General features: G+C 44.3%; 1 protein-coding gene across 1 annotated transcript; it reads right to left on the bottom strand.

Moving 5' to 3' along the window:
* Positions 1 to 3,877: 3,877 nt before the first annotated feature.
* On the bottom strand, positions 3,878 to 21,245 carry LOC137415415 (uncharacterized). Its single transcript, XM_078772945.1, has 10 exons — positions 21,234 to 21,245; positions 20,797 to 20,889; positions 15,149 to 15,241; positions 14,060 to 14,152; positions 12,045 to 12,137; positions 10,037 to 10,120; positions 8,991 to 9,083; positions 8,640 to 8,678; positions 5,361 to 5,493; positions 3,878 to 5,022 (listed from the first exon to the last, which is right to left on the bottom strand). The coding sequence occupies exons 1-10, from the start codon at positions 21,243 to 21,245 to the stop codon at positions 4,745 to 4,747; spliced, it is 1,011 nt and encodes a 336-aa protein (XP_078629071.1). The 3' UTR covers positions 3,878 to 4,744.
* Positions 21,246 to 21,857: the final 612 nt, after the last annotated feature.

Genomic DNA, 21,857 nt, shown 5'->3' on the forward strand with positions numbered 1-21,857 from the left:
GACCTTTCACGGCGTTCGTCGACCACAAGCCGTTGGTTTACGCCATGGCCAAGGTCACGGAGCCATGGTCGGCCCGCCAACAGCGCCACCTCTCCGCCGTGTCGGAGTTTACCACGGACATCCGGCACGTCGCCGGCAAAAACAACGCCGTGGCCGACTGTCTTTCCCGGGCCAGCGCGAACGCGGTCCACCTGGGCGTGGATTTTGCGCTTATGGCGGCGGACCAAACCACCAACACCACGGTGCAAGCCCTCCGGGCGGCGGACACGGGCCTCCGCCTGGCCGACATCCCCTGCGCGGACACTGTCCTGCTCTGCGACGTCTCCCAAGGCCGGCCTTGCCCCATCGTGCCCGTCACCTGGCAACGCCGCATCTTCGCCTCCCTCCACGGCCTTTCCCACCCGGGCCGGAAAGCTTCCCAGAAGCTGGTGTCGGCGCGTTTCGTCTGGCACGGCCTTCGTCGGGACGTCCGCGATTGGACCAGCGCCTGCACGGCCTGCCAACGGGCCAAGGTCCACCGACACACCCAGGCCCCGCTGGCACCTTTCACCGTGCCCGAACGACGTTTCGACCACGTCAACGTGGATCTGGTGGGCCCCCTTCCCCCGTCACGGGGGTTCACACACCTGCTCACCATGGTGGACAGGACCACCAGGTGGCCGGAGGCCGTTCCCCTCGTCTCCACCACCACCGCCGACGTGGCGCAGGCTTTCATCGCCACCTGGGTCGCCCGCTTCGGCGCACCGGCGGACATCTCGTCAGACCGCGGACCACAGTTCACCTCCGAGCTGTGGGGCGCGGTCGCCCGCAACCTGGGGGTCAAGCTCCACCGTACTACGGCCTACCACCCCCAAGCAAACGGGTTGTGCGAGCGATTCCACCGCTCCATGAAGGCCGCGCTCATGGCCGGCCTTCAAGACGGCGGTTGGGCCGACCGGCTGCCGTGGGTCCTTTTGGGCCTTCGCACGGCCCCCAAGGAGGACCTCCAGGCGTCCACCGCCGAGCTGGTCTATGGCCAGGTGCTACGTGTCCCGGGCGAATTCGTGCCCGACGCTACCAGTCCCTGGTCCGCAGCTCGCCAGCGCTCGGACCTCCAGGAGGCCGCCCGACGGTTTGCCCCCGTGCCGACATCCCACCACGGTGACCCCCAGTCCTACATCCCCCCAGCACTCCGCACGGCGGAGTATGTTTTTGTGCGTCACGACACACATCGGTGGCCACTCCAGCCGCCGTACGACGGGCCCTTCCGGGTGCTGCGACGAGACGACAAGTCGTTCGTCATCGACATCGGCGGCAGGTCGGACCGGATTGCAGTGGACCGCCTCAAGCCGGCGCACGTGGACGTCGACCACCCACCACGGGTGGCCCTCCCGCCGCGGCGAGGCCGCCCCCCGTCCACGGTGCCCCCCACTCGACCGCCCACCACCTCACCGGACCCCCTCCCACGACCCGCCAGGGGTCGCTTCGGCCGGGTCATCAGGACCCCCCTCAAGTTGACCCTGCCGGTGCAAGTCGATTCTGGGGGGACGTGTGTAGCGGCTGTCGCTGGGGTTACACAATCGCCTTGCACCTATCAAGGACGCGGAGCGATCACCTTGCCAGGCCTCGGTCGGGACGCCCGGGCAGGCTCGCCCTCAACTTGCCAGGCCGCAGCCGGGACGCGGGGCCACGCCCCCTGGCGCGAGGCCTGGGCAAACCCCCTGGCGGAATAGATATATATTGCTGACCGTAAAACGTTTTTCCCAGAGTGCCTGAGTGTTTGATTCGATTAAAGCAGCTCAGATGAATTCAAGCTTTTTGTCGCGTCCATTCTTCCGATCGACGTGGGAGCCACAGCTCCTTCAAGGTAATTATTGTTTTCTTTCAGGTTGTATCAGATGAACTGCAGATTAAAAACAAACAACCAATGAATCCACAGGAATGGCAAATTGGACATTTGTGGTTGAGCAGTATTTCTCCTTAGATATTCTACGATCATGACACAAAGATAATTCAGAAGACATTTCCAAGTTTGTGATGCACCATCAAGAAAAATAATAACTAGAACGGCACTCAGTAGAGAGCATTCCTCCGCCAGGTACGTTTTGTATCCCACTGAAAGGCCGGATTTGGATTTGGACCTGAACCAAAATCGAATCGGCTTTTTTGTCACCGAATCAACTCATCCCAAGTTTAGTCATAACTCGTCCATAACTTTTTCAAATATCACGTTGTTTGTCGCTTTTCACCCGATCTCTCAATGGTGAAGAATCACTTACAATCTATATAATAATAGCGTAAGGACTCGACTTTGTAATCCCTTTTACGCCGCACCCAGTGACCCGATGCCCACGGCACTAATGGATTTACGATCTACGAACCGCGCTCTTTGTTTATCACGTACAGCCATACTCGAAAAATCTGAATTAGCCGACGTTGGGGCCCAAAAGCATCCGATTAACTGCCGATACGACGCCATCTTATTGGCGTCTGCTGGGTAAAGGCGAAGCAAGCCGTCCGCTGATTGCACAGTCGAAGGCGACAGCAAGCCGTCCACTGAGTGGACAATCCTGAGCATGCATTTGTGCCGGTGTCATCGATCGTGGTGTACGCTAACCTCATCAGGTGGGTTTACCATAATTTCTTCCAACCGCGCTCTTTGTTTATCACGTACAGCCATACTCGAAAAATCTGTTCCAGTCGATTTACTAATCCGTTCATTTTTTTAAAGTCTATGGTTCTACTGCTGTTCCTTTCCATTGACACATACCACTGCGCCAGTGCTATGCGGATTCCTATTATGAATCCATTCATTTTTCAAAAGTATATCGTAGCGTTGTCATTTAAGTAGATTGCAATAAATACGTTGTTCATATACGCACTCTTCATTCTCATCTTTCTTCCTAACTCTTACTCGGACAAGCAAATCCCCTATGCCATCCATAGTGGTACACTCTATCCATACACCACATCCTCCCTTCCGTGGATGTTCCACGGGTTTCGGCTAGTTTTAAATAATTCTCGTATCCGAATCTAAATTCAGATCCTTTGAATTCTCCATTTGAATTTGAATTTGATTCAGATCCTTTTGATTTCTCCTTCGGTCTTTGTCACACACCCAACCTGTTAACCACGTTTCGTCCAAATCCGTCCATAACTTTTTGAGATATCCTGCTATGTATCGTTTTTGGCCCTATCTCCCATAAAGATCCGAATCCGGCCACAAGAGCTTTTTCATTTTTATTTGATTATTCACCATTGAGAGATGGGGCCAAAAACGATATACAGCATGATTTTTCAAAAATATATGGACAGATTATGATAACTTATTGGATGAGTTGGTTAGGTGACAAGAAAAAGGTGATTGGATTTTGGTTCAGATCGGGATCCAGATGCGGCCTGTCAATGGCATACAAAGTATAAACTGTTCCGCCTGGTAGAGGTATGTGCTCTTCCAAGTGCCGTTGTAGTTTATATAAAGTCAGGCCCCGACATTAGTGGTGGATACGTTCCTGGAAAATGCTGCAAATGTCGAATTCACAAATGTGGGGGCATTGTTTCAGTGGGAAAAGGGGGGTGGGTCACAGGTTCTCTGCAGATCCTGATTCGCGGAAAATCCCATGAATGTCGACACCGCAAATGTCGGGGCATTGTTTTAATGGGGGGAACGAGGGATAGGTAACTGCGGTTCCCGATTCATAGGGGAAAATCCCACGAATGTCGACACCGCAAATGTCAGGGCATTGTTTCAATGAGGAAGAGAGGGATTTGTTCCCGGCATTTCCTGATGCATAGGGGAAAATTTTTAAAGTTAAAAAAAATGTCTGCGACCATGAATGCACATGGTTACAGTTTCATAAAATATGCTTAAATAATATTAAAAAACGATGACACCAGGTACTGTTTACAATGTTTATTGAAGGACAGTGATTACAGTTTATTAAAAGTCCTTAAACATACAGGGTTATTTACAATAGATTACAATTTCAATGATTGTGGATTACGATTGTGGAGGATTACAATGATTAAAGCAACGACAGGACGAGTGAACTCCAAGTGCTCATCTTCGAATGCCTGATCTTCACAAGTCCGAATTACTTGTCACTTGCGAAGCCAGCTGTTCCTTATCAACCGTTCCATTGGAGCACTTAAAATACCCTTCGGACAATCCCCGGGTCATACTTGGTATGTGGGCCAAATTTAATGACTGTGACATTTGTATGTATTACAGTTACATTTGTATGTATTACTGTTACATTTGTATGTATTAGTTACATTTGTATGTATTACTGTGACATTTGTATGTATTACAGTTACATTTGTATGTATTACAGTTACATTTGTATGTATTACTGTTACATTTGTATGTATTAATGTCATAATAACCACACAAATTACTGCGATGATATTTATATATTACTGTTACATTTGTGTGTATTAGTTACATTTGTATGTATTCATCACATTTGTATGTATTAGTTACATTTGTATGTATTAGTTACATTTGTATGTATTAGTTACATTTGTATTATTACATTTGCGGATTGGCTACCATGGCTGCCTGGAACATTGCCGCAAGTTTCTGTGCAGCTCGTTGTAGGGAAGCATCACGTCATCCAACCCCTCTCAAGATTGAGGTAAAGCACCATGACTGGGTCAGCTCGTTGTAGGGGAGCATCATGTCATTGTTGTAGGGTGTGGGTGTCGTTGTCGTTGTAGGATTGCTCGTTGTAGGGGAGCATCATGGTAACGCTCCATGATTGGGTCAGCTTCTTGCCCACATATCCTGCAGCACCTTACCCCAGGAACTTGGCCATAGGGTTGGTCCTTTGCTTTCAAGCTTGCAAGTGCATCGCCTCTTCCTCTTTTTGTGGTGCATTTTATTGGTGTACATCTTTTTCAGCCTCTTTATCCACTTTGTAAAACAGAAAAGAATCCAGCGAATTGCCAAAGAATTGTACACAACTTGAAAGATGATTTCGTAGATGTTCATCTCCACCATCTCTTCTTCCTGATCTTCCCTTGAAATGAAGTCCAGACATTCTGAAGGGTTTGGGTTTGCAATGAGCAAAAGAAAGAGAAAATTTTACTTGGATGACTTTGAAATCAAATTAAGCAAAACAAACGCAGATCAGCCGTTCCTAATCAATAAATCATAATCAATTATGATTCCAACATTTCAGTGTGAAAATAAAACGAGGCCAAATATCATTTAAAATCACAAAAATCACAGTTATACAAGTAATTCTCAACCTGTTATATCTGCAATGAAGAAATTATTACAAAAGGTAATGCAATGAAACAGTCCACCCAACTTACGAATCACTACTATTTTCTTGTTCTCTCAACATATTTTACATTCAGCATCAAAATCAACTTACGGTGAACATCCATATCATCCAGACATGTGGTTTCATTTCCAGGGATCTCAGTTGCTGGGGTCAACCAATGTGTTGGAGCGCACTTTGGGGAGCTCCATATGGAGGGCTCCCATGGGCAGGTGTCAGGTTCGATCTAAAAAAAAAGTCAGAAAACTGAGTTTAGGAAAAATGTTTTAGTCCCACAACGCATTTAGACAAAGCATTATTAAATCCTTCATACATTATAGCTATGGATCCCACTTACCCTTATACATGATACAAATACATGCACATTTACACACATCTATATATCTATATATCTATATATATCTGTATATATCTATATATATCTATATATATATCTGTATATATCTATATATATATCTGTGTATATCTATATATATATCTATATATATATCCGTATATATATATATATATATATATATATATATATATATATATATATAAATAAAAATGTAAGCAGTTTTTTTGTAAAGGTTATACTGGGTGGTTTGCCATTACCTTCCCAGCAATAGTTGTATAAGAAATTTGTAATTTGTTCATGGTGCCAGTGATAGGTTGCCAACTCTTCGCGAATGACACCATGGGATATTTAATGTCCATTAACTAATGCCGACAAACGGGATGACCAGGTTTACCGACATCCGAAGGACGACACATACATTGATGAAACAACCTGCCTGTGAAACACCAGAATGACAGTTTCAATTAACACAATGACAGAACACTGGAACCTAATTGTTTTTGTTAAGTTTATTAATATTTTTTATTCTCCCGTTTTTGCACGTTTATTTTCTTTTAAATTCATTTTCTCTGCAACCCGCTTGAGCGATTGCCACGGAATTTTCACCAAAGGAGCACCTAATGCAGTAGATTTTTTTTAAATGATAAGAATGATATAATAGGTCACGAGGTGCGGGTGCCATTTTGGAAAAAAAAAAAAAAAAAAAACTTTGCACCTCTGTATCTCTGAAAACGCTCCATGAAAAAAATTGAAAATTGACACATCGTCAAGAACTCCCCATGAGGAGTAAAATATATGTTGATCATGACATCGGTGCCTTCATATACAACACTTAATCCGGTCATAAGTACAATGCTTAATCCAATCAGTTTGAAATGTATTGAGCGTAATCTAGGCAAAAATTGTATGGGAGAATTATTACCCCCGCCACCAAAGGTGGATGGAGGTTATGTTTTCACCCCTGTCTGTTTGTCTGTCCTTTTGTCTGTGAACAAAATATCTCGAAAAGTTGTGGACGGATTCGGACGAAATATGTCAGAGATGTAGCGTATGTGACAAGGACGAAATGATTAGATTTTGGTGAAGATCCGGATTTGGATCCGGCTATTAGAATTTTTAAGTGATTCTTCACCTTTGGGAGATAGGGCCCTAAACAATTCCTTAGTTGGATATCTCAAAAAGTTATGGACGGATTTGGACGAAACTTTGTGGATTGGTTGGGTGTCTGACAAGATCGATTCAATTGGATTTTGGTGAAGATCTGAATATGGATTCGGATATGATAATTATTTATTTTTTTCAAGTGATTCTTCACCATTGGGAGATAGGGCCAAAAACGATGCATAGCAGGATATCTCAAAAGTTTATGGATGGATTTGGACGAAACTTGTTGAACAGGTTGTTTGTGTGAGACAAAGAAGAATCGATTCAATTTTGGTGAAGATCCAGATCCGATCCAGCTTGCAGAATTTTTTAAGGGATTCTTCACCATTGATTGATATGGCCAACCAGGCGGAGGTATGCTCTCAACTGAGTGCCGTTCTCGTATTGATGATGTCATTGGTCGCATGATTCGGCAGCCATATTGGCTTGAAAATACAAACTTTCTCCAAAACGGCTCACTAGATCGATGTGAAACGCCACACATATGATCTAACAGCCTTGGGAAATATATGTTGAAAACGATCAAGTCATAGGTCACATTGTTTGTCAGCCATATTGGATAAAAAAAACGAACCTTATCCGATCAACACAAAACATCACACACATGAACTCCTTCCCAATGCTAGGCGGCGGACATTTTTTTTTATCTCAAAGGCCATGTGGTTGGGCAGCCATATTGGATCAAAGTAAAATAAATAAATAACTTTCCATGAAACGGCTTATGCTGTTGAAGTCAAACTTTACAAAATTTAAATGTGATAGATCACATGGTCTGGCAGCCAGAATATTATATATATGTGAAGAAGAAGAAACCTTTATGATGAAGAATAATAATTATTTTCACACTCCAGTACGGCTTAAAAGAATGATGTGAAACTTCACACACATTAGTAACGAGTATTTTGGAATACAGTTTGGTAATTTAAACATCGGCGGTTGCATTTCTGGCAGCCATTATTAAAAATTATTTTGAATCTGAGTATTGTTTGAATTCCTTTAAATTTCATTTTTTAAATCAAATTCTGAATCGAGTTTTTTTTTTTTTTTTTTAAGAGGATTTCATTGGTCACGTGTCTGATCAAAGTGGGACGTCTTTGCACCGGACCATCACTGCCAACAGTTACAAAGTGGCAGTTCTAGTTATTATAATTAATAACACCTGTCAAAGTGATTTTAACCCAAACTAACCAATACTCGTAATCGTCATTTCAACCCAAACTAACCCATACTCGTCAAAGTGATTGACACAAACTGTCCATTTCCGTTCACACGACTTCAACCCAAACGAAGCAACACTGGTAACACCGGGAAAACATTTATTTTTCTACATTCGCTCAAGCTCTTTTTGAGCGGTGATACTTTTCCGAATTTGCCTTTTGATGTCCATTAGCCATCTTCATCACATCACCTGTATCTTTTACATTGTCCTCTGCACTCACAACCTCTGCTGCTTTACTTCTGTTTCGTTATAAGAGGTTGAGAATGCAGGTTTGACTCTAAATGGTACAAGTGATGATGAGGGACCACCCCGGTGACAAGTCTGGTCTTGGATCTAATAATCATCACCAAGATCTCCATAAATTTCGGGCAGATCAGATCGCTAAATTTAACCTCTGGAGGAACATTTTAATTTTAATTTACTTCAGAAATGAACAACTCATCCACTGAAATAAGTAAACCTGTTCTAGACATCACACAATCTCGCAAAACCCACACATGTAATTTCGGCCCATGAGTTGCTTGGTGGTTCTACTGCAGGAAACTAACCGTGCGTTCAACCCTCTTGAGCTAGGACGCCATGTTTGAGTGTGTTAAGTCAGGTCCCCTCTGGGATTAAAGCGTGTGTTTGAGTGATGTGTTTGCGATCATACCTTCAGAAAGGAGGTCGGAAGGATGTTAACTTCGGACTTCTGAGAGACATGAAAAGGGACATGAAAAAATGTGTGATGGACAGAAGAAAACAATAATTGAGAATTAATGAAATATTTCAACAAAGTGGCCACAGATGATCAGTTATCTCTCAACAGTCAGGGATATATTCTGCATGGTGTGTGTGGTTACAGATGTGGTTTTGCGAGTGGCTATGTCACTGCGTATGTGGTTGTCCTGGCCTGTTATGAAGTGTGTACATGTTCAGTTGGCTCTGCATGTATGTCATGGTGGTATTTATATCCTCTGGGATTAAAGTGTGTGTGTTTCTGGAATGATGTGTGTGACCATACCTTCAGAAAGGAGGTCGGAACGATGTTATGAATTCCATTGTACAAATACTTGAAAACCCCTATAATCTTCCGAGGAACAGATGGAACAGTTTCCTGTGTGATGGACACAAGAGAAGAAGAATTGAGAATTAATCAAAGATATTTCACTGAAATCGTGATCAGTGTTGAGGGTGAGGGGGCACTCAGAGGAGCATTTTGTCGATATTCGTTTGGTATGAGATTAGTGGTGTTCTGGGTCGGATTGGACGAGTGATATGCTTATTGGAATCATCCACACGTGAGCACTGACAGGATGTATCAACAACACCAGGAAAGGTAAATTCATAATCCCTTCTGTGATGCATTTGTCAGGTTGAGAATGCAGGTCCGACCCAAAAGGCTACAAGTGCTGATAAGTCTGGTTCAGGGAGTGGGGTTTTGGATCGAAAAATCATCACCAAAATCTCAATTCGTGAAAATTAAGTTCCTGGCAGATCGGATCACTAAATGTAACCTTTATTTGAACATTTTATTGTAAATTTACTTCATAAATGAACAACTCATCCTCTGAGATATATAAATATGTTCTTAGCCGAGTAACGTCTTCACAACACCCAAACTCGGGATGGAGATGGAGTCCTCGCAACACCCAAATCGCAGGAGATTAATTATTGACTATTGAACCACCTTGAGATAAATAGAATGCCAAATTTAAGTGTGTTACATCAAAACGCCGTGATGTCCACAGGTAACAAATGCGCACAGTGAAAACTTTTAGGAAGTGTGCAATGAACACCGCACAAGATCGAAGTGGCCATTGGTGGCGCAGTCAAGAAGTAACGGATCAAACGGCCCCTCCGATTCCTTTAAACTGAAAAGCCTGAAAGTGTTTCATTTCCTCAACAGTCATAGATTTGTGCGGGTGGAAGCGTGGTTACATATGTGGCTGCCCTCGTCTTTTGGAAAGCGTGGAAACACTTTGTTGGACGAGCATGTCTGCCCTGGTATAAGTTATATTCCCCGGCATTAAAACGTGTGTTTCTGGAGTGACATATATGCGAACATACCTTCAGAAAGGAGGACGGAACGATGTTACAGATTGTTTCACACAAAGACCTGGAAATGTCTTGGGGCTCCACAGACACAACCTTCTGTGTGATGGACAGAAGAAAACAATAATTGAGAATTAACGAAAGATATTTCACCAAAGTGGCCACAAATGATCAGTGATCCCTCAACAGTCAGGGATAGGTTCTGGATGGTGTGAGGTTACAGCCGAAGCCAAAAATATTGGCACCCTTGCACTTTTTTTCAAAGAACTCACAATTTTCTCGAAAACGAAGTTCAAATGGACAAAAGTATTTGGCCTCCACAATTCTCTATTTCACTGTTAATTTTACAAAACCATTGTTTTTCATTCAGAACTTAATATATCCTTTGAAATCATAAAATAAAAAGAAATGCTGTTGATAAAATTATTGACACCCTCTACTTAATATTTGGTAGCACAGCCTTTGGACAAAATAACTGCAGTCAAGCACTTCCTATATCCATGAATGAGCTTCCTACACCTCTCTACTGGTAGTTTGGCCCACTCTTCTTGTGCAAACTGCTCCTGTTTTGCCAGATTTGAAAGGTGCCTTCTCCCAACTGCTGTTTTCAGATCTCCCCACAAGTGTTCAATGGGATTTAGATCTGGACTCATTGCTGGCCACTTCAGAACAGTCCAGCATTTTGTCTTGAACCATTCCAGGGTGCTTTTTGAAGTGTGTTTGGGGTCATTGTCCTGCTGGAAGACCAATGACCTTCGACGGAGACCCAGATTTCTGACACTGGGTTGAACATTGCGCTCCAAAATGCCTTGGTAATCTCTTGATTTCATGATGCCATGCACACATTCAAGTCACCCAGTGCCAGAGGCAGCACAGCAACCCCAAAACATCACTGAACCTCCTCCATGTTTGACTGTAGGGAAGGTGTTCCTTTATTTGAATGCTTCATTTTGTTTTCTGTAAACATAGAGATGACGTGCTTTACCAAAAAGCTCTTATTTGGTCTCATCTGTCCATAAGACATTCACCCAGAAGGATTTTGGCTTGTTCAGGTGTGTTTTGCCAAACTCCAGTCATGCTTTCTTCTGTCTCTCTCTCAGCAGTGAAGTCCTCAAGGGTCTTCGACCATAGAACCCCATTTCATTAAGTTGGCGACGGATGGTGCGAGTTGAAATTGTCATACTGTGTTGTGATTTAATTGACTCACTGTGTTGAAATTTATATCCTCTGTGTCTGAAGGTCAGCTTGAATCTGTTTGGCAGTTGATTGAGATGCTTTCTCCATAATTCGATCAGTCGTTCGCTGTAATCTTCGATCAAGTTTTCTCTTGTGGCCACGTCCAGAGAGGTTGGCTGCAGTGCCATGGGCCTCAAACTTCCTGATAACATTGCGTACGGTGGACACAGGAACATCAAGGTCTCTGGAGATGGACTTGTAGCCTTGAGATTGTCCATGCTTGGCTACAATATTGTGTCTGACCTCCTCAGACAATTCTCTGGTTTTCTTTCTTTTCTCCATTCAAACTGGTTGAATGCGTGATTCTTACATTGCAGGCACCTGCAACTCACCAAAGGTGAGTTCAATTCCAAAGTAAAGGAGAATCACCTGCTTGAAATCCAATTATTTCTAACAACTTCTAAAACGTGCCAAAAATATTGTCCAGGCCATTTTAGGATTTTTGTGTGGAATAAGCTAAGATTTCCGAATATCTTCAGCTTTTTTTTGTTTTGTTCCATTGCAAACCAAAGACATACATTTGTGGAAACCAATTTTTTTTTAATTTCAACAATTTTCTGAAAGAAATGGTGCATTGTTTGAAAGCAGTGCAAGGGTGCCAATTATTTTTGGCCACAACAGTACATATGTGATTCTGCGAGTTGCTATGTTGTTGCGTATGTGGTTGTCCTGGCCTTTTATGAAGTGTCTACATGCTCAGGTGGGTGTGCATGTCTGTCCTGGTATAAATTATATCCTGTGGCATTAAAGTGTGCATGTTTCTGGAATGATGTGTGTGTGATCATACCTTCAGAAAGGAGGTTGGAACGATGTTATGAATTCCATTGTACAAATACCTGAAAACCCCTATAATCTTCTCAGGAACAGATGGAACAGTTTCCTGTGTGATGGACACAAGAGAAGAAGAAATGAGAATTAACGAAAGATATTTCACCAAAGTGGCCACAAATGATCAGTGATCCCTCAACAATCAGGGATATGTTCTGGATGGTGTGAGGTTACAGCCGAAGCCAAAAATTTTGGCACCCTCGCACCTTTTTCAAATAACTCACAATTTTCTCAAAAACTAAGTTCAAATGGACAAAAGTATTTGGCCTCCACAATTCTCTATTTCACTGTTAATTTTACAGAACCATTGTTTTTCATTCAGAACTTAATATATCCTTTGAAGTCATAAAATAAAAAGAAATGCTGTTGATAAAATTATTGACACCCTATCCTTAATATTTGGTAGCACAGCCTTTGGACAAAATAACTGCAGTCAAGCGCTTCCTATAGCCATTAATGAGTTTCTCCACCTCGCTACTGGCAGTTTGACCCACTCTTCTTGTGCAAACTGCTCCGGTTTTGCCAGATTTGAAAGGTGCCTTCTCCCAACTGCTGTTTTCAGATCTCCCCACAGGTGTTCAATGGGATTTAGATCTGGACTCATTGCTGGCCACTTCAGGACTGTCCAGCATTTTGTCTTGAACCATTCCAGGGTGCTTTTTGAAGTGTGTTTGGGGTCATTGTCCGGCTGGAAGACCAATGACCTTCGACGGAGACCCAGATTTCTGACACTGGGTTGAACATTGCGCTCCAAAATGCCTTGGTAATCTCTTGATTTCATGATGCCATGCACACATTCAAGTCACCCAGTGCCAGAGGCAGCACAGCAACCCCAAAACATCACTGAACCTCCTCCATGTTTGACTGTAGGGAAGGTGTTCCTTTATTTGAATGCTTCATTTTGTTTTCTGTAAACATAGAGATGACGTGCTTTACCAAAAAGCTCTTATTTGGTCTCATCTGTCCATAGGACATTCACCCAGAAGGATTTTGGCTTGTTCAGGTGTGTTTTGCCAACTCCAGTCATGCTTTCTTCTGTCTCTCTCTCAGCAGTGAAGTCCTCAAGGGTCTCCGACCATAGAACCCCATTTCATTAAGTTGGCGACGGATGGTGCGAGTTGAAATTGTCATACTGTGTTGTGATTTAATTGACTCACTGTGTTGAAATTTATATCCTCTGTGTCTGAAGGTCAGCTTGAATCTGTTTGGCAGTTGATTGAGATGCTTTCTCCATAATTCGATCAATCGTTCGCTGTAATCTTCGATCAAGTTTTCTCTTGTGGCCACGTCCAGAGAGGTTGGCTGCAGTGCCATGGGCCTCAAACTTCCTGATAACATTGCGTACGGTGGACACAGGAACATCAAGGTCTCTGGAGATGGACTTGTAGCCTTGAGATTGTCCATGCTTGGCTACAATATTGTGTCTGACCTCCTCAGACAATTCTCTGGTTTTCTTTCTTTTCTCCATTCAAACTGGTTGAATGCATGATTCTTACATTGCAGGCACCTGCAACTCACCAAAGGTGAGTTCAATTCCAAAGTAAAGGAGAATCACCTGCTCGAAATCCAAATATTTCTAACAACTTCTAAAACGTGCCAATAATATTGTCCAGGCCATTTTAGGATTTTTGTGTGGAATAAGCTAAGATTTAGGAATATCTTCAGCTTTTTTTTGTTTTGTTCCATTGCAAACCAAAGACGTACATTTGTAGAAACCATTTTTTTTTGAATTTCAACAATTTTCTGAAAGAAATGGTGCATTGTTTGAAAGAAGTGCACGGGTGCCAATATTTTTGGCCACAACAGTACATATGTGATTCTGCGAGTTGCTATGTTGTTGCATATGTGGTTGTCCTGGCCTTTTATGAAGTGTCTACATGCTCAGGTGGGTGTGCGTGTCTGTCCTGGTATAAATTATATCCTGTGGCATTAAAGTGTGCATGTTTCTGGAATGATGTGTGTGTGTGATCATACCTTCAGAAAGGAGGTTGGAACGATGTGATGAATTCCATTGTACAAATACCTGAAATCCCATATAATCTTCTGAGGAACAGCTGGAACAGTTTCCTGTGTGATGGACACAAGAGAACAAGAATTGAGAATTAATGAAAGATATTTTACTGAAATGGTGATAAATGTTGTTGAGGGTGAGGGGGCACTCAGAGGAGCATTTTATCAATAACCGTTTGGTATGAGATTCCTGGTGTTCTGGGTAGGATCGGACGAGTGGTATTCAAGTGGAATCATCCACACATGAGGACTGGCAGGATGTATCAACTACACCAGGAAAGGTGAACTCATAATCCCTTCTGTGATGCATTTGTCAGGTTGAGAATGCAGGTGTGACGCAAAAGGGTGCAAGTGCTGATCACAGTCTGATTCAGGGAGGAGTAGGGTGTTGGATCGAAAGAATATCACCAAGATGTCCATTGATGAACTTTAACTTTCTGGCAGATCAGTTCGCTAAATTTATCCTTTCCTGGAACACTTTATTTTAAATTTACTTCACAAATGAACAACTCATCCTCTGAAATAAATAATCCTGTTCTTAGCCTAAAAACGTCCTCATAACACCCATACGCGGAATGTCAGACATTGAGCTGCTCAAAGGTTCTACTGCAGGAGATTAATTGTTTGTTGCACCACCATGAGATCGGGCGCCAAGTTTGGGTGTGTTACGTCATAACGCAGTGACATCCACAGGTCGCAAATGCGCACAATGAAAACTTTCAGCAAGTATGCAACGACCACCGCACAGGATCTAAGTGGCCATTGGTGGTGCAACAAGGAAGTAACGGATCAAATGCACCCCACCGGTTCCTTTAAACTGGAGAGCCTGAAAAGTGTTTCGTTTCCTCAACAGTCATAGATTTGTGCGGGTGGAAGCATGGTTACATATGTGGTTGCCCTCGTCTGTTGAAAAGTGTGGACCCCTTTGTTGGTCGTGCATGTCTGCCCTGGTATCATGGACAGACATGCATGACCAACTGGTCGTGGTATCATTTATGTCCTCCAGGATTATCGTGTGTGTGTTTGTGGAGTGATGTGCGTGTGCGATCATACCTTCAGAAAGGAGGTTGAAACGATGTTCTGAATTCCTTTGTACAAATAGCTGAAAACTCCTTCATTCTTCTGAGGAACAGATGGAACAGCTTCCTGTGTGATGGATGCAAGAGAAGAAGAAGTGACGATTCGTGAAAGATATTTCACTGAAATGGTGATAAATTTGAGGGTAAGGGTCACTCAGAGGAACATTTTATCGATAATCGTTTGGTATGAGATTCCTGGTGTTGTTGGTAGGATTGGACGAGTGGTTGGATTCTTTTGGAATCGTCCACACGTGAGCACTGGCAGGATGTATCAACAACACCAGGAAAGGTAAACTCATAATCCCTTCTGTGATGTATTTGTCAGGTTGAGAATGCAGGTCCGACCCAAAAGAGTACAAGTGCTGATCACAGTCCGGTTCAGGGAGGAGTAGGGTCTCGGATCGAAAGATTATCACCAAGATCTCCAGTGATGAACTTCAACTTTCTGGCAGAACAGTTCGTGAAATTTATCCTTTCGTGGAATACTTCATGATACATTTACTTCACAAATGAACAACTCATCCTTTGAAATAAATAATTCTGTTATTATTATTATTATTATTATTATTATTATTATTTTTTATTTTTTATTTTTTTTGTATACAAGATCGAGGCTCGTGAAAGAGCGAACATTAATCACACAGAAAGACAAACAGACACACAAAACAAGTAACATCGGGAGCGGTAGACAAGATGGGGAGAGAGGGGGAAGGACACAAACACAACATTTGAGAGCAGGGACTGAGAGACATGGAGACATCGAGAGAACTGTGGGAGGGAGAGGGCTTTGGGGGGAAGGCATGGGAAGGGGGGGGGGGGGTGGGAGAGGTATAAAACATATGGACCCTGCCAAGACTTCCAGGAAAGAAGTTGGAATTTCAAACAAGGTGGATCTGGGGTGAATTAGTGGGGGTAGAAAAGATCAAGGTTTTGGATGGGGGAAGATAAGAGATGGTGGTGAACAGCTGTTTTGAAGACCTGGAGGGAGGAGTGTGATTGAAGTGAGTGTGGGAGTTTGTTCCAGAGGCGGGAGAAAAGAGGAATGAAAGAGTGAAGGTGAGCAGAGAGCCGAGATTTCGGCAGTTTAACCATCAGAGGGTGGCTGGCAGATCTTGTGCGACCTGTAGGAATATTTGGGGGACAGAGCACAGAGAGAGCTGGGGGAGCAAGGCCGGAGAGGAGTCGGTAGAAGACAGAAAGACCACCTACCTGCCTGCGGTGAGTGAGTGAAAGGCCCTCAGAGATAGCTTCATCGCGGGAGATTCCAATGATTCTGAAAGCTTTGGATTCAACAGCGTGAAGCCGAGCCAGGTGTGAGGCAGGAGCACCGGCCCATAGGGGAGAACAGTATTCCATTGAGCTGCGGATGAAAGCCTTGTGTGTGGTGAGGAGCTCAGGTGTGCCTAGGAAGGACTTCGCACGACGGAGGATGCCCAGTCGGCGACTGGCTTTGGAGGCCAGCTTGGAAATGTGGTTTTCCCAAGAAAGATCATGGCAGATGGTGAGACCCAAAAGCTTGAGCGACAGAACTTCTTGGAGAGGATTGTTGAGAAAGTAGATGGGAGGGTTGTCCAGTCGATCTTTTCGGAGAGACATAGTAAGAGTGTGAGATTTGTCAGGATTGAAAGACATGTTCCACATGTTTGACCAGTCTGTGATTTTGTCCAGGTCTTCAGAGAGTGAGGAGGCTGCAGACTGCCGATCTGAGGGAAGAGGAATGGAGCGGCAGAGAGTGGAGTCATCAGCAAAGAGATACAGAGGATTTTCCAGAGAGTCGGAGAGATCATTGACAAAGACCAGAAAAAGCACAGGGCCCAGCACACTGCCTTGGGGAACTCCAGCCTGAACGGGAAGGGGAGATGAGAGAAATCCATTCAGGGCCACACATTGACTACGACCAGAGAGGAAGTCCGCAAGCCATGCATGGAGATTTCCATGGATACCATAGGAGGAGAGTTTGGTGAGCAGAGCTGGGTGCCAGACCGTATCGAAGGCACGTGATATGTCAAGGGAGACAGCTCTGATTTCCTGTTTGGCATTGAGGACCTCCATCCATTGTTGAGACAGCAGAAGCAGCATGTCCAGAGTAGAGTGACCTGGTCTGAAACCAAATTGATGATCAGAGATCAAGCCATTGGAGAAGAGGAAAGATTTCATATCCGAAGCAATGATGGATTCCATGACTTTGCTGATAATTGGGAGCAGGCTGATTGGTCTGTAGTTGCAAGGATCTGTTTTTGCACCTTTTTTGTGTAAAGCGGTAATGTTTGCTGATTTCCAGGATGCTGGCAGATGACCTTGAGCAAAAGATAGGGTGAAAAGAACAGAGAGAGGGTGAGATAGAGTGGCAGAGCAGGATTTTAGGACCTGTGGGCTGATGCCATCTGGTCCAGTTGCAGAATCAGAGTCGAGGTTTGACAAAAACTCCTCCACCTTGTCAGGAGAGAAGGTCACAGAGTCCAGGAGCAGTTTGGTTCGACTGGGAAAGGTGGGAACAGAGAGAGTTGGGTTTGGGACTAAGGATTTTGAGGCAAACACAGAGTTGAGGCATTCGGCTTTGTCACGTGCGATGTCAACTGTGTGGCCATTTGAGGTAAGGGAGGGGATGGAGGGGGAACAAACACCAGAAACGGATTTGACCAGACGCCACCAGGATTTGGAGGAAGGAGACAGGTTTGAGAGTTCATTCTTGAGTGAGGAGAGATAGTGCTTCCTGGCACTCCTGAGGGTAGACACACACTTGTTCCGAGCTTGGTGGAAGGAACTGAGATTTCCTTCAGTTGGATTAGCCTTCCAAGAGGCAAAGGCAAGTTGTTTCAGGGCAACTGCCTCACCACAAGATTCAGTGTACCATGGACGGGAGGAAGGGTAAGACAACTGAAGGCGAGATGGGATAAATCTGTGCATGAGAGAGATCAGTTTGCCCTGGAAGAATTCCCAGGAAGAATTGATGTCAGAGGCAGTGGAGATGGGAGACCAATCCAGACTATTGATGGCTGCTTGAAGACCGTCCCAGTTGGCCTGAGTGAAATGCCAGACTCGTCGACGCTGAGGAGGCTCTCTGAGAATGGCCAGAGAGATGTCCACTTTGACAAGCACATGATCAGAAGAACCGATTGGAGCAGAAGAAGAGCAGCAGACATTAGCAGGGAAGTTAGTCATAACCAAGTCTAGAAGAGAAGATACTCCATTGGCTGAGATCCGGGTCGGGAAATTGACAGATTGTGTCAATCCCAGTGAGTCACAGAAGTCCTTTGCTGAGGGGCCTAGACTGGTGAGAGAGGAACCCACACCCAACCAGGTGGCATGATGACAATTGAAGTCACCACATATGAGGAAGAGAGAGTTGGGATGAGTGGATAGAAGTTGGTCCATGTTGTCAGACAGTGAAATGTAGATGGAGTCATCACTGTTTGGGGGACGGTACAGAACACATATGAACAAAAGGTGGGAGCGGAGAGGAAGCCGTAGCCAGAGGTACTCCTGGGGGTGAGGAGGAGAGAGGGCAGTGCAAGGAGAGTGAGGAAGAGAGTTTTTGATAAAGATAGCCACCCCACCACCAGGCCGAGGCTCAGGTCTATCATACCGGAGGAGGGAGTAACCAGGAAGAGATATTAAGGAATCAGAGACATCTTGAAGGAGGAAAGTCTCTGTTAAGCAGATCAAGTCTGGATTGTCAGAAGCAACCTGTATGGAGAGATCAGTCAGGTTTGAGCGAAGGCCCCGGAAGTTTGAGGTCCATACCGTTAATGAAGAGAGAGGGGGAGCATCGGGTACAGGACAGGGGAGGGGAGGAGTAGGGTAAGATGAAGGATGAGAGGGGGAGGTAGGGAGAGCAGTTGTTAGTGTGTCAGCGATTGCAGAAGAGTTCCAAGAAAGGGAAGGATGAGGAGGATGAAAGGTTTGAAGGTGAAGGGATGAGGCACAGTGAGGTGTTGTTTGAGGGGGGGCAGAGGAAAGAAGAAGGTTGGGGGGGTGGAGGTATGAGATAGAAGGGAGACGAAGTGGGGAGGAGGCAGCTTTGAGGAGGAGGGAGAATTGGAGAGGAATGGTATGGGGGGAGATTTGAATGGGAGGGGTTGGGGGGGAGTTTTGAAGGGGAGGAGTGAGGGGGGAGTTTAGGAGGGGAAGGGCAAGGGGGGAGTTCAGGAGTGGAAGGGCAAGGGGGGAGTTCAGGAGTGGAGGGGTAGGGGGGGGAGTTTAAGAGTGGCGGGGCAAGGGGGGAGTTTAGGAGTGTAGGTGCAAGGGGAGGGATTTGGATGGGAGGGGCAAGAGGGGAGTTTAGAAAGTGGATGATTAATGAAAGACGAACATTGAAAACAAATTGGGTTTGTTGTGATTTTCAAGTTAGCAATCCGGTTCAGAATGATGGAGGAGGGATGGAATTAATGTGAATTTAGACCATGTAGTGAGGGAGACGTATAAGATATTGAATTTCTTTTTTTTGAGGTGGAATGAGTTGGAGAGGAAATTGAGAAAAGCCTTTTAAATAGGAAGAAAAACAGCGTGTTGTAAAATACCACTGAGTAAAACACTGAAGGGGAAAGGTTATACATATTTAAATAATATTTAAACAGAACCGTGAACAACCTTATGTGCACAAAAATACCAACGGGGGGAGAGCCGAGAGGGACCACCACGAGTCACGTGAAGGGCAAACGGTGGATGGCAAGGAGTTAATGGGGGCGGGGCGAACAGCACACCTGGACAGAAAATACAGGATGAGTCAACAGTACACGTGGAGAAAGGAAAATAAATGTTTTTTTTTGTTTGTTTGTTTGTTTGGTTTTTGGGGGTGGGGGGGGGGGGGAGGTGGGGATTTAGAACGTTAGACAGAGTATTATGTTCGGGGTAGAAGGGAAAAAAACTAAGAGCCAAGCAAAACACGATTAAGATAACAAACACCGACAGGGGTACAACTACAAGGCCGCACACGAGGAGCAGAACACGATTAAATAATTACAAGTTACAGGAAATTCAAACCAAAAGTAACTATAATCAAAACAATAACGCATGGACGATAAAATAACGAGTTGAAATTTGACAATCTATCTGGGGAAAATGACAATCTATCTGTTCTTTGCCGAAAAACATCCTCACAACATCCAAACGCGGGATGTCAGACTGTGTACAAATGTCAAGGGGACCTTGAGTCAGACCTTGAGCTGCTCGAAGGTTCTACTGCAGGAGTTGAATTGTCTGTTGAAACACCGTGACATAGCACACCAAGTTTGAGTGTGTTACGTCATATCACCGTGACATCCACAGGTCACAAAAGCGCACAATGAAAACTTCCAGAAAGCGTGCAACGACCACTGTACAGGCCAAATGTGGCCGTTGTTGGTGCAGTCAAGAAGAAACAGATCAAACGGACCCCTCCGATTCCTTTAAACTGGAGACCCTGGAAAGTGTTTGTTTCCTCAACAGTCATAGATTTGTTCTGGTGGGAGTGTGGTTGCATATGAGGTTTTCTGGATTGCTATGTTGATGCGTATGTGGTTGTCCTAGCCTGGTATGAAGTGTGTACATGTTCAGGTGGCTGTGGGTGTCTGCCCTGGTATCATTTTTATCCTCTGGGATTAAAGTGTGTGTGTTTCTGGAGTGATGTGTGTGCGATCATACCTTCAGAAAGGAGGTCGGAACGATGTTATAAATGCCATTGTACAAATAGCTGAAAACTCCTTTATTCTTCTGAGGAACAGATGGAACAGTTTCCTGTGTGATGGACACAAGAGAACAAGAATTGATTCATGAAAGATATTTCACTGAAATGGTGATAAATGTTTAGGGTAAGGAGGCACTCAGAGGAGCATTTTGTCAATAATCGTTTGGTTTGAGATTCCCGGTGTTCTGGGTAGGATTGGACGAGTGGTATTCTTTTGGAATAACCCACACGCGAGCACTGCAGGATGTATCAACAACACCAGGAAAGGTAAACTCATCATCCCTTCTGTGATGCATTTGTCAGGTTGAGAATGCAGGTCCGACCCAAAAGAGTACAAGTGCTGATCACAATTCGGTTCAGGGAGGAGTAGGGTCTTGGATCAAAAGAATTTCACCAAGATCTCCATTGATGAACTCTTACTTTCTGGCACAACAGTTCGCGAAATTTATCCTTTTGTGGGACACTTTATTATAAATTTACTTCACAAATTAACAACTCATCCTCTGAAATAAACTAGATGGTATTCATAGAATACTTACCCTGCGCAGTCAACTTGTTGCGAGCCAACTCTTCTGTTTTTGAACATTTTTTTTTGTTAGATCCAATAGGGCTGCCAGACCATGTGAGCGATTAAATCATAAGTTTATATTCTCCAATATAATTGTTGCATAGATCACGCTCAATACATTTCAAACTGATCAGACTAAGCGTTGTCCCTGTCGAATTATGATGTCATAATTATGGTACCAATGACGTCATCGTTAACACCTATTTCCCATATGGAGTTCTTTACAATGAGCCATGTTTCCATTTTTTCCATGCAGTGGTTTTGGAGATATAGAGGTGCAACATTTTTCGGTTTTTCCAAGATGGCGCCTGTACCACATGACCTATGATGTCATGATTATCATTATAATATTCTACAGGAGGAGGTGCTGCTGTGGTGAAAATTTGGTGCCCATCAGACCAACAGTTGCTGAGAAAAAAAATTCACAATGATTGGATAAGTGTTGTACTT

This window comes from Myxine glutinosa, chromosome 1 (assembly GCF_964187855.1).
Source record: "Myxine glutinosa chromosome 1, kmMyxGlut1.1, whole genome shotgun sequence".
Lineage (NCBI taxonomy): Eukaryota > Metazoa > Chordata > Myxini > Myxiniformes > Myxinidae > Myxine > Myxine glutinosa.